Below are 15,008 nucleotides of genomic sequence, written 5' to 3'. Positions count from 1 at the left end.
AAACCAGGCTGGATCTCATGGCAGTGACCTCGCTGTTCTCCCAGGGAATAAATCCTTCTTCCCGGCGTGGCAGGCGGGAGGACAGGGCCTTGGGCTGGAAAACCCCAGCCATGTGCTGCTGTTCCCAGAAAACAAGTGCTGGCTGCTGTGCCAGGCTTGGAAAATCCAGTGGGATGTATCCCAGCCCCATGGAGAGACTCTGGGGCCATGGTCAGGGGCAGCTGCAGGCACTGACCCCAATGCCTGCCCCATGGAAAGGCTCTGGGCACACGGGCACATCCCTTCCCACGGCCCCAGGCCAGTATATTCCATGAGGATGGGCTGTCGGCTGCTCCCATTAATAAGATTACGGGTAATTGGGGTCAGTGTAGAGCCGGGGGGGGGTGTGTGTGTGGAGGGTTTGGGGGGGGGGGGTCTGCTCTGTGGTGTGTTATAATGTCCCTGCGCAGGCAGCTCGGTGTGTCCCCCCCAGATGGGGACAGCCACAGCCATGGGGCTGGCAGCAGTGGGGCAGCACCATGGGGTGCAGGAGGTAAGGGTGGGCTGAGCATCCCGGGGATGCCAGGATGCAGCATCCCAGAATGACTTTGGGGAGCATCTTTGGGAGCACTCCAGGATGGTTTTGATGGTTGTGCGGAGCATCCTGGGGTGACTGCAAGGAGCATCTGGGGCTGGCTGCAGCAGGCATCCTGGGATGCAGCAAGTATCCTGGGATGGCTGTGGAGAGCATCCTGGGAGGGTCACTGGGAGCATCCTAGCATGCCAGGATGCATCAGGTATCCAGAATGGCTGCAGAGAGCATCCCGGGATGGCCACATGGAGCAACTGGGGATGCCAGGATGCAGCAAGTGTCTGGGATGTCTATAGGGAGCATCCTGTGACGGCTGGTGGGAGCATCCTGGGATGACCATTGGGAGCATCCCAGGTTAACTATGGGGAGCATCCCAAGAGGGCTGTGGGGAGAGTCCCAGGATGGCTGCACTGAGCACCGCAGGGTGCCGGGATGCAGCAAGCATCCTGGGATGCCATGGCAAGCACCTTGGTGCAGCTGCACTGAGCATCCCGTGGTGGGGACATCCCCTGCCCCAAAGGGTGCTCTTTTGGGGGAGCAATTAATGTGGGACACCCCCCCCAGCAAAACCCAGTGGAAAAGAACCCCACTTCCTCTTGGATTTCATTCATTTCTTTATTAAAGCCTAATACGGCGGGGGAGGGGGAGAACAAACCCCCAAAGCTCACAACAAGAGTGATTTTAGACACATAATAAAACTAAACCAACCCAAACATGATGCAGTGTGGCCCCAGGTATGGCTGCCCCCTCCCCTCCCCCAGTGATTTTGGGGTCCCCCCCACTCTGATTTATACCTAAAGGAGTCAATTCACAGACTGACCTGTCGCTGGAGCTGGCCCTTGGGTCTGAACAGGGCAGGAGCATCCTTTGGATGCAGCAAGGCCCGGCAGGAGCAGGGGGATGCTTGGCCAGTTTGGGAGCAGTCCCAGTGGGAACAGGGCAAGAGGCGGGCAGTAAGCAAGGGGAAAATCAAGGGAAAACTACACAATTGAACTATATATATATATAGAATGCTATAAAAACCAAGAGGAATGGTGCTACCACTAAGTCATGAGTGAAGCAACGCTGCCAGACTGGTCTGTAGAGTTTAGGCCCTGACCAGGATCCTTTAAATCAATTCTTCTAGAAGATTCTAACATTCCCTATGGATTCTCTCTGGTATATACACACACACACGCACACGGGGGCACAATCAGCAATAAATTACAACCTCCCCCAGTCACCAGCATCAAATATACAGAATCCCCCCTTGCAGTGCTCGTGGGTTTGGGGTTTCCTCCTTTTTATCCCTTTTTAAGGTGCTTTTTGGGGACTTGTGTTTGGTTTTGGGGAATCCTTCCTGCAGAAGCATCGGTGGGATGGTTTTGGGGGTGTTTTTAGCATGATTATCTTCATTACATATATAAGCCCTCTGGCTGGACTATGTACATCCCAAGCCCGGGAGCTGCCGGGAGCACAGGGGAGCAGCCGGATGCTCTCACTGGAGCAAATGGTGGGATAAAGCGGGGAAAAGGGCTCTGTGGGGTGAAGGGTCTGTCCCAGCTCGTGCTCATTAGCACTGGAAGTTCATCTGGAGAAGAGGGGCCATGGCAGGTCGTCCCCAGGGGAGGGAATGGGGGGGACCCTGTTACAGATCCATCCTCGCTGCGTTGCCTCATCCCTCCGGGCTTCAGTGTCTTCCTCCGGCTCCTTTCCCTGTGCTCGGTGCCCGGTCACAGCCCCAGCGTGGCCTTGGGGATGGGATGGGGCACCCATGCCATGGGGTTGGGGGTGGCCCATGGGACCAGCCTGTTCCCCAGCGGGGAGCAAAGGGCAGGTGAGCTCAGACCATCCAAAATGTATCAAAAACAGGCAAAAAAGGGGGGAAATCTACCAAAAGGCTCCATTTACAGAGTGAACGTGGGTGCTCGGGGCCGGGTCCCCACATCCCGCAGCGCCCAGCGGCCCCAGGGCGGCAGCAGTGGGGGAGCAGGGCCGGGGGGCAGCGAGCCCTTAGCTGGGCATCTGCACCTCGTTGTACACGTCTGTGCCCTCCACCTCTTCGAAGGTCACCACAGCATCGTCTGCATCCAGCTGGAGACAGGAGAGGGCGTTGGGTGGGATGGGGACGTGGATGGGGGCCCGCGGTGGGGATGTAGATGTGGATGGAGATGGGGACAAGGAGGGGATAGGGAGGGGTCAGGAATAGGGGCAGGCTTGAGGGTGGGGCAGTGACAGGGATGGAGACAGAGGTGGGGCTGGGGTAGGTATGGGAATAAGGGCAGGGATGAAGCTGGGGGCAGACGCAGGGATGGGGATGAGGATGGGAATGGGGCAGGGACAGGAATGGGGATGAGGACAGGGGTGGGGGTGGACAGAAGGATGGGGACAGGGATGGGGATGGGCAGAGGGATGGGGACAGTGGTGGGGGCAGCACCGCAGTGGCTCCCAGCCCATGCTGGGGCTACGTACACATTTGAGCTCGATGTCCCGGAAGATCCTGGGCAGCAGGAAGCGCCGCAGGGGCACGGTGAGGATGAGGACGAAGGGCAGCGCCAGCGAGGCCGGGGTGGACTTCACCACCCACAGCAGCACGAGCACAACGATCTGCGTGAAGGTGAAGAGGTGCATCCGCCAAGTCTTCACCTGCGGGACAAGGAGCACAGCGGGGTCAGGGGAGGTCCAGCACCCCAAAGAGCCCAGCGGGGTCAGCATTGGAGGAGGGGGGTCTTTGGGGAGCCCCAAGTGTTTGCAGGCAGCACCGTGGGGTGCCACAGCGCAGGACACCCCCACTCACCCGGGTGACATAGGGCTTGTCGGGGTGGTACTTGGGTGGCATCAGCAGGAGCAGGATGCGGTCAAAGAGCTGGATGCCAAAGAGGGAGGTGACACCCATGTAGAGGAAGATGCCGAAGAGCACGGCCAGTGGGATGTACTTCAGGATGGGCTCCATGAGGATGGAGACGCCTGTGGAAGAGAAGGAGAGGTTGGGGAGAGCCCCCGCAAGCACCCAGCCCTGGCTCGCCCGGGGTGGGGAGCACGTCCCCGGCTCACCGATGAGCACGGCCACCAAGAAGCCGCTGATGCGCTGCTCCTTGACCTCCAGGATCTGGGATTTCTCCCCGGGAGCAGTGGCCTTGCTCATGACAGTGAGGGCATTGGCATGGGTGATGGTGCGGACGGTGGTGGCGCTGAGCCAGGGCATACCAAAGAGTGCGGCCAGGCCCCCCATGGCCACGATCAGCAGCAGGTCCAAGTGGAAGCCAGAGCCCTTCACCAGCTTCCTCTCGGGCTTGCTGATGATGAGGCTGCCGGGAATGGAGGGGACAAGCTGGTGACCCAGCACCCTGGGGAGGTCCCTTCTGTCCCCATCCCACTGGGCACCCCCCCTCCAGCCCCATTCCCCCCCATTCCCGGTCCTCACGTGGTGATCTGCGTCTCAAGGAAGATGAGGATGAAGACCAGGAGCGCGGGCACCACGGAAGCGAACATCATCCAGATGGGGAAGCTGTTGCTCTTCCCCAAGGGGTAAATAAACCAGCCGCGGGCAGACGAGTTGGTGACCTTCAGCCCTTTGGGGACATTCAGTTTCTGGATAGGAGAAGAGATGGGGGAGTGAGGGCACAGTGGTGAGCACCCGGCTCCACGTCCCCTTGCCGGGGACACCCTTGCCGGGGACACCCGTCCCCCCTAAACCCTCCCGCTGCTCCCGGACCTGCGTGTACGTGTCCTTGATGAAGAAGTCGACCAGCGTCATGATGAAGATGGAAATGGGCACCCCAAAGTCCCCAATCAAGCGCCGGGCCTGTGGGGGGACACCGTGACCATGTTAAACCCACGCGTGTCCCCCCCACACCAAGCTGAGGGGTCCCCCCGTCATGTCCCCACCAGCAGCAACTGCTAGCAAAGAGCTCTGCAGGAGCATGCAATGAGTTTGCACAGTCTCAGCCAGGGAACCGCACACTCCGATGTGTTTTGTCCCCGGGTGCAGTGGGGTACGGAGACCCCCCCATGTCCTCCCCCTCCATCCTCACCCTGCCAGGCAGGAAAGCGCTGTTCTTGAACTTGCGGAGGAAGAAGGCCAGGAAGAACGTTCCGGCCATGAGGACGAGGGACAGCAGCGCCGTGTTGGGCTCCGGCACGTTGGGCTGCACCGCCTCCTGCACGTTGTACTGCCGCATGAGCGGGTGCTCCTTGAAGATCTGCGGAGGGAAGGGGAGAGGGTCAGGGTGGGATCCCTGCTGGCGGGGCGATGGGGGGTCCCCTGCACCCCTCCGGCCGTGCTGGGAGCCCCGTGGTGGGTGCGCTCCTCCCGATGCACCCCAAGATGCTATTGTCCCTCCTGGCTGCAGGGGCGCACTGCCCGCTCATGATCAGCTTATCCTCTTTCCTCCATGCTCCTTCACAAACGGGGCACGATGGGGACAATGAGGGTGTGATGGGGTTCAGGGTGGGATGGAGCATGTGTCCTGCCTGTCACCTCTCCAGCACCAGAGATGTCCCTGCGGAGCGACACCGTTCCCAGCCTGGAAGGGGCTGAGCCAGGGGATGGGGAAGAAACCTGGGCAGTTCCTGAGCAACGACCGTGTTTGCTGGTGGGACATAGCTTGGGCTTCACCTCCCTGCGCCCAAATGCCCCTGGGAAACACCTGGCAATGGGGAGAAAACCCTGGGAGAAACCCCTGAGAGAGGGGCTCCGTCCCTCGCCAGCATCCCTCCCACCGTTTCTATGGAAACCTGGGTGATGACCACAATGTGCAACCCCCCCTCGTGCCCCTCACTCACTGTGACGAGTTTGGAGAAGGTCTCGAAGATGAAGATAAGGGAGATGAGGAAGGAGAAGATCTCCTGGGTGTAGCGGGACAGGTAGCGCACCAGGAAGCTGCCCTCGCAGGCCACCACCACCAGCACCAGCAGGATGAGCCAGAAGCCAATCCAGACCCGGCCCACGATGTAATCCATGTCATTGGCACTGCAGAACTGGGCAGACAAGGGGACATGGCCCCATCAGCCCCCCATAGCCTCCAGTGTGGGTCCAGGGTCCCACCTCCTGCCTGGGGGCTGGCAGGTACCGGGATAGTGGTACCTCGGAGCAGCAGGACCCCTGTGGGATCACCCACCCCTATGGCAGCCCCTGCCTGGTGTCACCCACGGTGGCATCAGCTATCTGGCATCACCCACATGGCATCATGCACCCCACATCACCCCTGTGCCATCACCCACATGGCATCACCCATGTGGCATCACCTCTGTGCCACCCACCATGAGCCACCACCCTCAGAACATCCCCTCATGGCCATCACCCCGAGCCCACTCTGGGGACCACTAGCAGCGGGTGGGGGGCACCCAGGGGCGCAGGATGGCACCCACCGAGTAGAAGGCTTCCTCGAAGACCAGGAGGGGCCCCGAGAAGCCGACGACGAGCAGGGGCTGGGCGCTGAGGATGCTGAAGAGGACACACTGCACACAGGTGGAGATGAGCAGCTCCGACACCCCCATCATGCCCTTGGTCTTCTCACCTGGTGGGGAACAGAGCCGGGAGGTGCTGGGCAGGGGGGACAGCACAATATACCCTCCCAGGAGCATCCCCAGGGGACAGGAGATGGTGCTGCAGACGGTGGCACCCCAACCCAGCATGGGGACATCCCCGTGCCCCCGCGCGCCCCCAGCCTGTCCCCCTCATTACTCAGCAAGCCTCCGAAGGTGACAGCAGGTGACAGCGCCGCGAAGTAGATGAAGATGACGGCGGCCAAGCACTGGGGGCTGAGGGCGTCCTTGATGTCACTGAGGTACTTGGGGTACCGGCGGCGGATGTCCCGCACCAGCCCCCCGAACGGCCGCCCCGTCCTGCGCAGGGGGTCGTCATCCTCCGGCGCGGGCCCCTCCAGCCCTGGGGACACAGGAGGTGGCCATGGGGACACCCTGGTGCAGGGGGGGGGGTCCCACCAGCCGTGGGGCTGGGGATGATGGCGGGGGTCCATACCCAGGTCTTTGAGGAAGTCCTCGCCCGCCGCCTTCTCGGGGGGCTGGTAGCGGCGGCGGAGCAGCTCGTGCTGCAGCGGCACCAGGCTGTGGAGGAGCTGCTCGTTGGGGGTCTCGGTGGGGGGCAGCACGATGCTGGCCTCCAGGAAGTCCTCGACCCCCCCCAAAAGGTCCTGGCGGCCATCGGCCAGGTAGGCATCACGGCGAAAGACCTGTGGGGGAGCCCGGGGACAGGCATGGGACCACAGGGGAATGGGGACAGGGTGCATGGGACCACAGGAGGAAATGGCTTGGACATGTGGGGACACGTGGGGACAAGGGGACCTCAAGGAGCATGGGCACATAGGGACATGGGAGCATGGGGCCACAGGGACACAGAAGTGTGGGGACAGGGATGCGTATGGACATAGGGAAAAGGGTGCATGTGGAGATGGGGGCATGGGGACAGGGGTGCCTGAGAACATGGAGACCCTGCAGGATGAGGATGCAGGTGCATGGGGGCAAGGGGACACAGTGGCATGGGGGCAACAGAGACATGGGCAAAGAGAGGGACATGGCACAGAGGGGACGAGCCCTGTTAGAGGGTGCAACCCCAGGGATGGGGACTTGGGGGTGCTCAGGAGGGTTGGCACCATGGATGGTGCCGGTGCTGGTGCCGGTGCTGGGTGAGCCGTACCCTCTCGGACATCATGGTGGCCACGGCGCGGCCGATCTCGTGGTAGCTGACGTGGGGGCTGTCAGGGCCCAGGACCACGAAGAGGAAGCGGACGGGAAGGGGCACGTCGAGGACGGCGTCCAGTTTCACCGCGTCCTTGAGGCGCACAAAGGCCAGCGTGGGCTGCTCCAGGAAGGCTGCGCAGCCTGGGGGGTGGACGGGACGGGATGGGGATCACAGGGGTCAGCACAGGGACATGGGGACACAGGAGCAGGGAGACATGGGGACATCAGGATATAGAGACAGGGTGACAGAGGTATGGGGATATGGGGGGATGAAGAGAATAGGATAGGGGCAGAAGACATGACAATATTGAGGCACGGGGCACAGGGGCATGGGGATGCAGGGATAGGTGGGCATGGGAGCACAGAGACATTGGGGCAGGGGGACACAGGGGCACAGGTGACAGAGGCATGAGGACATGGGAGCACTGGAGAGTGTTGAGATGGGATGTGAGGGCAAGGGACATGGGACAGGCGCAGAGAGCAGCGGTGCTGAGCAGGCGGCGGCGAGAGCTGCGCATGGGGAGAGGCAAAAGAGGTGCAAGAGATGCAGCGAGTGAGCGAGCAGGAGCAAGGGGCAGACACTAAACCCACCCCGTGCGCCCCAACCCTGCAGCCAGCACCCTGACCCGCACCCAGACCCACCTCCCTGACCCACAACCACCGCCCTGACCGGCCCCCACTACCCTGGCCCCCACCACCCTCTGGGCACTCACCCACGAGGACCAGTGTGGCCTCTGCATCCTCAGGGATCTTCTCATGGAGCTGCGGTCTGCCGGCCCCGCTCAGGCTCTGTGGCAGGCGGAGGAATGGCAGGGATCAGCCAGCCAGCCTTGGGGGCTGTCCCCTGCATGTCCCCCCCGTCCCCTGTGTGTCCCCATCCATGTCCTGTGTGTCCCCCTCATCTCCTACGTGTCCCCCTCCACTCCCTGTGTGTCTCCCTCTGCACCATCCCATGGCAATGCCTCCCTGGTGTGCACACATATGTGTGTGTGTGTCTGCACCCATGTGCATGCATGTGCCTGCACCATCCTGCACATCCCTGCACCACTGTGTGTGTGCAAGTGCATGTGTGCACATGTGTGTGAGGGTGGGAGAAAGTGGGGTGATAGGGGCTTGGAGAGAGTGTTTGCTCCCCTGCACTTGTGCACGCAACTCAGCGTGCGTGAGTGTGCCAGTGAGTGTGCAAGGGGCGAGGGGGGGTCCCTGTGAGACACCGCTTCGTGTGCGACTGCTGCGTGCACCCCTGTGTGTGCACACATGTGTGCGTGCGCACCCAGCACCGCTGCACCCCAACCCCGCACCCAGCACCGCTGCACCCCGACCCCGCACCGCTGCGCCCGTGGCCCTGTCCCCGCTCGCCTGCTCGCCCCCCAGCCTGCGCATCTCCAAGGGCTGGTGCTCCCGCAGCAGCGGCTGCTCCGTCTCTGACCGGCCGGTGTCCGAGCGCTGCAGCTGCGCCGGCGGCAGCGTCCTCGTCGACTCGGCCTCGCTGGGGTGCCTGGAGCAGCGGGGAGGGCGGTGTCAGACGGGCCCCCCAAACCCCTATGAGACAGCCCCAGTGGTGCGCGGGAGCCCCGCGCTGGGCTGGGAGGCAGAGCCAAAGCACACAGGAGCTTTGACACCCCGTGCCAGGCTCCAGTGGGACTCGCTGGGGCTGGATCCAGCCCAGGCACCGCGGTCCCCCCCCATGGGGCCATCAGCCGTGGCCGTACTTGTGCTGCAGCAGCAGCGTCCTCAGGATGTCATGGCCGTCCTGTGGCTTGATCTGCCCCTCGTAGATCATCTGGTCGATGAGGACACGGGCAATGGCGGCCAGCGAGTTGGCCGCCACGTCGAGGAGCACAGCGCCTGCAGGGACAGCACTGTCACCAGCCACCGGCCAGCACCAGGTCACCACCACCACCCCGGCTCCATCCAGTGTTCCCACCTCTGGCCAAAGCCCGTCGGACCTCCAGGAGGCTGCGGTAGGTCAGGAAGGAGAGATGGGGCTGGCCCCAATGCCCAGCTTCCTTGAAGTCCTCCTCCAGCTTGAGCCAGTGGCCGGCCTCCATCCAGCACAGGTCCTTTGTGCTGTCCATGACCAGCTCGTGCAGCTCCACGTAGCCCTGCACCCGGAGCCGGGGGGGTCAGTGTCCCCCCCCGGCCACACCAGGGACCCCAAAGAGACCCAGAGCTGCGGCTCCCATGCCAGCATCTCCCCATGCCCTGGTGTCCCCAGGGCTTGGGGTGAGGTTGGTCCCTGGGTGGCCACAGTCTGTTCACCCCCAGGAATGGGGGTCCCAGGGCAGCACCCACCTCATGGGTCTCCCGCCGGGACACAGGCCTCCTGCTCCCTCCTGCCTCCAGGTCCACATCAGTCACCGATGCAGCTACAAGTGGAGCCACCAATGCATTAGCGGGTCCCTGCCCCAGCCCGGCCCCCCCTGGGGTCTGTTGGAGGCGTCTCCCCACCATGAACCCCCACCCAGGCCCGGCTGGGGCTGTCTGGATGTGTCCCTTGCCCCATCACCCCCACCGCAGCCCCGCCTGGCACTCGCTGGATGTGTGTCCCCCTCCATTGCCCCATCGCAGCCTGTGTCCCTCCATCACCCCCTCCCCGCCCATGCCCACCTCCAACCGCTCGCGTCCTGGGGCAGGGTGACAGCCTGGGGACACGCCGGGCTCGGGGTGAGAGCAGGGCTGGTGGCCACGCTCTGCCCCAGCGTCCTGCCACCGGCACAACCCTGACCCCAGCACAGGGACAGCACATCCCCGGCCGGATAGCACAGCCGGACCCTAGGAGCTCGAGGTGTCCCCATCCCCGTCCCCTGCCTACCTGCAGCCCCTCCTGCGCTCCCCATGGCCCCGCAGGCTCCGTCCCTATAAAGCAGGGGCCAAGCCTCACACGCGGCGGCCGCCCTGTGTGCACCATAAATCCCGCAGCACTTTGCCTTTGCTGACAGTAAACACCAGCGCGGCTCCCGCCCGCCCGTGGCCACCGGGGCACTGGGGACAGGCTCACCCCGGCCCCTTCCATCCCCGATGGGGACCACTGCGTTCCCCTCGCTGCCCCACACTGTCACCCGCTGGGATGATGCCACAAGAGCCGCATCCCGCTCTGCTGGGTGAAGGATGCGGGGCCCATGGGAGCGGGGATGAAGCACGACCCATCCCGGTGTCACGACAGCATTGGCCGTGGCACGTGGGCTCGAGCCGCCCGGCACCGGCCAGCGTTCAGCCCCAAGTGGTTCTTGTCCTCACCCCAAACAAAGACTTTATTTATCCTCAATCAGCGGGCAATTCCAGGCAAGCGGCAGTGGTCACCCTGCGTGGCGTGCCCTGACGCCCTGGTGACAGTCACCCACCCGCACAGGGCAGCAATAGGGATGGTAAAACCGGAGTGGGTGGCACGACGGAGGGCTTGGGGTTGGGAAATGGGGAGAGGGGGGAATGCCAGGGCTGGACTTTGTCCCTCCCCCCCGGTCACTCACGCTGCCCGCCACCACGGCCGCTCGCCTGTGCTGGGGGGGCCCCGGCTGCGCGCCTCCTCCCATCCAGGTCATAACATCCCCGGCGGTTGGGCAGAAACTGGCTGCAAAACACACACCGCCGGGGCCAGGGGGTCAGCGCCAGGCACCCATGGGTGCTGGCAGCCTCCCCTTGCCGATGCCAGCCATGCAGGGGGGGCAGCGTCCAGCCCCCTCCCCGATTTGGGGCACTCACCGCAGGGGTGACAGCTCCTCGGCTCTGGCCCTCCACCCATGCAAAGGGGACGCGGTGCCGGCCCCTGCGCAGAACAGGCGGCAGCATTACCCCGACCTGTGTCACCCCAATGGGGACCGAGGGGCTGGGTGCTGGGACATGGGTGGCAGCCCCCAGTCAACAGCGCTTTGGGCAATGGGAGGCTCTGGGGCATAGAGACCCCCAAACTCCCCTCACCTCCCTCCCTGGGGACTCTCAACCGCAGCCTCAAGGACCCCGGTGTCCCCATCTCAGACACCCTCAGCCCTCGTGCTGGAGGTGGCACCAACCTGTGGGTGATGTGACCTCAGAGGCTACACATCCCCCGCCTGACCCCCCCAGGCTGTGACAGCCCCGCTGCCTGCACAATGCTGATGCCCATGCAACACATGTGCAACACTGGCACCCATGCAACATCTGTGCAACACTGGTGCCCATGCAACACTGCATCCCATGCCACACATCTGTGCAATGCTGGTGCTCGCGCAACATGTCTGTGCCATGCTGGCACCCATGCAACACGGTACTGACGCAGCATTGGTGCCTGCGCAACACTTGCACACATGCTATTGGTGCCCGTGCCATGCTGGCCCCTATACAACACCGCTGGTGTCCGTGCAACATGCCTGTGCCATGCTAATACGGATGCATAGGTGACACCCATGGAGCTCTGGTGCCCCTGCAACACCCAACCTTGGGCCACTGGTGCCCCTCCAATGCCGGCACCCACCGGTGCCAGTTCACGTGCAATGCCAGTGCCCGTGCAGTGCCATTACCCGTGCGACGCCATCACCCATGCAGTGCCATCACCCATGCAGTGCTGTCACCCATGCAGTGCTGTCACCCATGCAATGCCGCTGCCCATGCAGTGCTGTCACCCATGCAGTGCTGTCACCCATGCAATGCTGGTGCCCATGCAATTCTGGTTGCCCACGCGTGCTCAGCACCCAAGGGAGCCACTCACTGCTCATCTCTCCGAGCGAGATCTGCGAGCCCTTGATTCCGGAGTCCTCGTAGCCCTCAGGGTCTAGGCTCCTCCTCATCCTCTCCTCGTAGGCCTCCTGCGGGACAGAGAGCAGGGGCTCAGCGGGGACCGGCACCCCCAGCGCCTCGCCGGGGCCGTGCCGGGGCCATGAGCTGGGGCGCAGCGGCAGAGCCAAGTTTAGGGGCCGGGTCTCCCTACCTGGCCGGGCCCCTCCATGGCTCCAGGCTCGGCCCCCACTGCCGCCTCGCTGCGTCCCGGCAGTCAGCCCGGTGGCAGCATAACCCGATGCTCTGCAGCGACAGGGCGGGCGCGGGGAGAGAAAACGTGTCAGGAAACGCCGGGACAGCGCTTGGTACCCCCCGGGATGTGGGGTTTTTCCCATGGGATGGGGCCGGGGCCGGACGCAGGGTCATTCCCGCAGCCCCCGCCTGCGTAACCCGCTCCCCGCGGGATGGGAGGTCGCGGAGCAGGGGGGTCCCCCGGGAAGCGGTGCCCTTCCCGGTGCCATGGGGATGGGAACCGACGTCAGGCGACGGCAGAGCCCCGGCAGCGTCCCACCGGGGACGTGGCACCGCGCCATGGCCCACCCGGGACCACACGCACCCAGGGGGATGTCCCATACGGACCCACGGGCTGGGGGCCCACATGATCCCTTGCATGCAGATGGGGTCCCATATAGACCCACACAAATAGAGAGAGCCCATATAGACCCACACATATGAGGGGGTCCCATATAGATCCATGCACGTAAAGGGGGGGTTCCATATAGACCGATGGATATAGGGTCTATATGGATATAGGGTCCCACGCTGCCATGCCCAGGGCCCCCACCAAACCCCTGCAGCCTCTGGCAGAGCACTGGGGGGGGTGGGGAGAGAAAGGGGAAACTGAGGCACAACTGGGCTCACTGGGACGTCCCAAAGCGGGACGGTGCGAGCACGTCCCGCACCGTCCCGCACCCCCCCGCAGCTGCCCCAGGGCCCGGGGACAACCGCCAGGGGGCGCCGTTCCCACGCACGCCGCTCACCCTCGGTACCCCCCGCCCCGGGACACCCCCGGGGGCCCCGATCCCCCCATCACCCCCAAACACCCCCCCATATGACCCCCCATCTGCCCCCCAGCACAGGCCCCCCGGGGGGATTCCTGTCCCGGGACACCCAGACTCCCCCCCACTCCCCAGGGGGATCCCCCCATGTTTGGGGTCCGGGGACGCAGTCTGCTCCCCACAACACCAACCAACGGTCCCGGCGCGGGGGGGGGGCACGAGGGGGGAGCTGCAATGTCAGGGCGGGGGGGGTTTGGGGGGACCAGCCTCCCCAGATCTCACCAGGGTGATGCAGGAGCTCGCTCCCGGCGGGGGCCGCGGGAACCGGCGGGGGGGGTGTCCCGGAGACCCCGCCGGGGCCACGGGATCCCCGCCGGGGCGCGGGAGCGGCGGCGGGGCCAAGGAGCCAAGGGCCGGCTCCGGACCAGCCTCCTCCTTCCTGCCCCGCCTGGCCCCCCCCGGCCCGGCCCGGCCCGGGGCCCCCGCGCCCCCCCCGGCTCTTGCATCAGCGCCGTGCACCGGGCTGCGCCCCGCTGATAACGGGCCGCCGGCGTCAGCCCCGCCCGCTGCCCCCCGCACTGCCCTGAGCCGGGGTGAGGGGCGCTGGGGCACCCCAACCTGCCGAGCGCACCCCGTGCCACCTCGCACCCTACTGAGACCTCGCACCGTGGGGCCGAGGCAGAGCCCACACCTGAACCCGGGCACCCCGTGTGCATGGTATGGAGCCCATGCCTCCTGTACGGTACAATTGTGTGCACAGTATGGAGCCCATACCTCCTGTACGGCACAATCGTGTGCACATTATGGAGCCCATACCTCCTGTACGGCACAATCGTGTGCACAGTATGGAGCCCATACCTCCTATGTCGTACACTCCACTGTGTGCTACAGACCCCATATCTCCTGCACGACTGTAGCGTGCTCAGGATGGAGCCCACACCTCCCCTCCACGCAGCTGGTATGGACCAGACTCATGACTCCTGCGCCATAAATCCAACACGGCTCTGTGTGGAGCCCATACCTCCCAAAGGACACATTGCATGCACTCGGTGTGGAGCCCAGATATCCCACACCATCCACATAGTGGGGCTCGGTGCCGGACCTCCCTCCCATGGCAGGGGCTCACTATGGACCCCATACATCCCACACCATCCATGCGCTATGGCTGGGGTCCCTCCTGCAATGGGTACCCAATGTGGTGCTGTATGGAGCCCGCATATCCCAAGCCATCCATGCACCATGGCTAGGATCCTTCATGCAGTAGATACCCAATGTGGCTCAGTATGGACTCCATAAGTCCCAAGCCATCCATGCACTGTGGCTCAGCTCCCTCCTGCAGCAGGTACCCAACGTGGTACAGTATGGAGTCCTTATATCCCAAGCCATCCATGCACTGTGGCTGGAGTCCCTCCTGCAGCAGGAACCCATCATGGTGCAGGATGGACCCCACACATCCCACACTATCCACGCACCATGGCTGGGATCCTTCCCACAGCAGCTACCCCGCATGGAGCTCATACATCCCAAGCCCAGTACGGAGCCCATACACCCCCAGCCATCCAGGCACCGTGGCTCGGATCCTTCCGGCAGCAGGTGTCCGTCGTGGCTCAGTATGGAGCCCGTATCCCCCTGCCCACAGCATCTCCCACCCCACCGACAGCCCTACAGACCCCACCACACCCCGGGGTGCTCCCCCATCAGCACCCCACCCCCATTTCCCCCCGCCCAGCACCAAGGGACACCCCAAATGACCCCGCACGTACCCCTGGGGTGCCCTCGCCGCCAGCCCCTGCCTGCGCTGCGCTGCCGGGAGAGCCGTGCCCGAATGCCCTGAGTCTCGCTCACCTCCCTAATCTGCCCCCCCGGGCTCACCCGCGCCCCCCCCGGGGCCCCCCGTAAACAACGTTATCGGGGTGCAACACCTTGTGCACCCTGCCCGCGCCCCATGGCCTTGCCCCGCTCCCCGTGTCCCGCTCCGCGTGTCCCGCTATCTTGCTTGTGAGGCT

General features: G+C 64.1%; 1 protein-coding gene across 8 annotated transcripts; it reads right to left on the bottom strand.

Moving 5' to 3' along the window:
- Positions 1-1,246: 1,246 nt before the first annotated feature.
- On the bottom strand, positions 1,247-14,842 carry SLC4A1 (solute carrier family 4 member 1 (Diego blood group)). Of its 8 annotated transcripts, XM_030508692.1 has the most exons (22): positions 14,766-14,842; positions 12,156-12,247; positions 11,937-12,033; positions 10,955-11,018; positions 10,723-10,823; positions 9,548-9,621; positions 9,180-9,357; positions 8,965-9,100; positions 8,612-8,750; positions 7,966-8,041; positions 7,209-7,393; positions 6,534-6,744; positions 6,237-6,440; positions 5,921-6,069; positions 5,336-5,530; positions 4,585-4,752; positions 4,266-4,355; positions 3,975-4,141; positions 3,605-3,858; positions 3,348-3,517; positions 3,023-3,196; positions 1,248-2,644 (listed from the first exon to the last, which is right to left on the bottom strand). In XM_030508692.1, exons 2-22 carry the CDS (start codon positions 12,171-12,173, stop codon positions 2,564-2,566), a joined length of 2,931 nt encoding a protein of 976 aa, XP_030364552.1. In that variant the 5' UTR covers positions 12,174-12,247; positions 14,766-14,842; the 3' UTR covers positions 1,248-2,563. The 8 variants fall into 8 exon arrangements, with proteins under 8 accessions (XP_030364549.1, XP_030364556.1, XP_030364552.1 ...); XM_030508689.1 differs by having other exon boundaries at positions 1,247-2,644; positions 6,237-6,744; XM_030508688.1 differs by lacking the exon at positions 14,766-14,842 and adding an exon at positions 13,285-13,392 and having other exon boundaries at positions 6,237-6,744.
- Between the last annotated feature and the right edge of the window lie 166 nt (positions 14,843-15,008).

Source organism: Strigops habroptila, chromosome 19, assembly GCF_004027225.2.
Source record: "Strigops habroptila isolate Jane chromosome 19, bStrHab1.2.pri, whole genome shotgun sequence".
Lineage (NCBI taxonomy): Eukaryota > Metazoa > Chordata > Aves > Psittaciformes > Psittacidae > Strigops > Strigops habroptila.
This window is presented reverse-complemented; position numbering and strand designations above follow the sequence as displayed.

Excerpts from the sequence above, each read along its gene's own strand:
- SLC4A1 (XM_030508689.1), bottom strand. Across the intron at positions 11,019-11,936 it reads CTCGCTCGGAGAGATGAGCA|GGGCCGGCACCGCGTCCCCT; the intron begins GTGAGTGGCTCC and ends TGTTCTGCGCAG. Across the intron at positions 9,622-10,722 it reads CGGCCGTGGTGGCGGGCAGC|CTGCATCGGTGACTGATGTG; the intron begins GTGAGTGACCGG and ends CTCCACTTGTAG.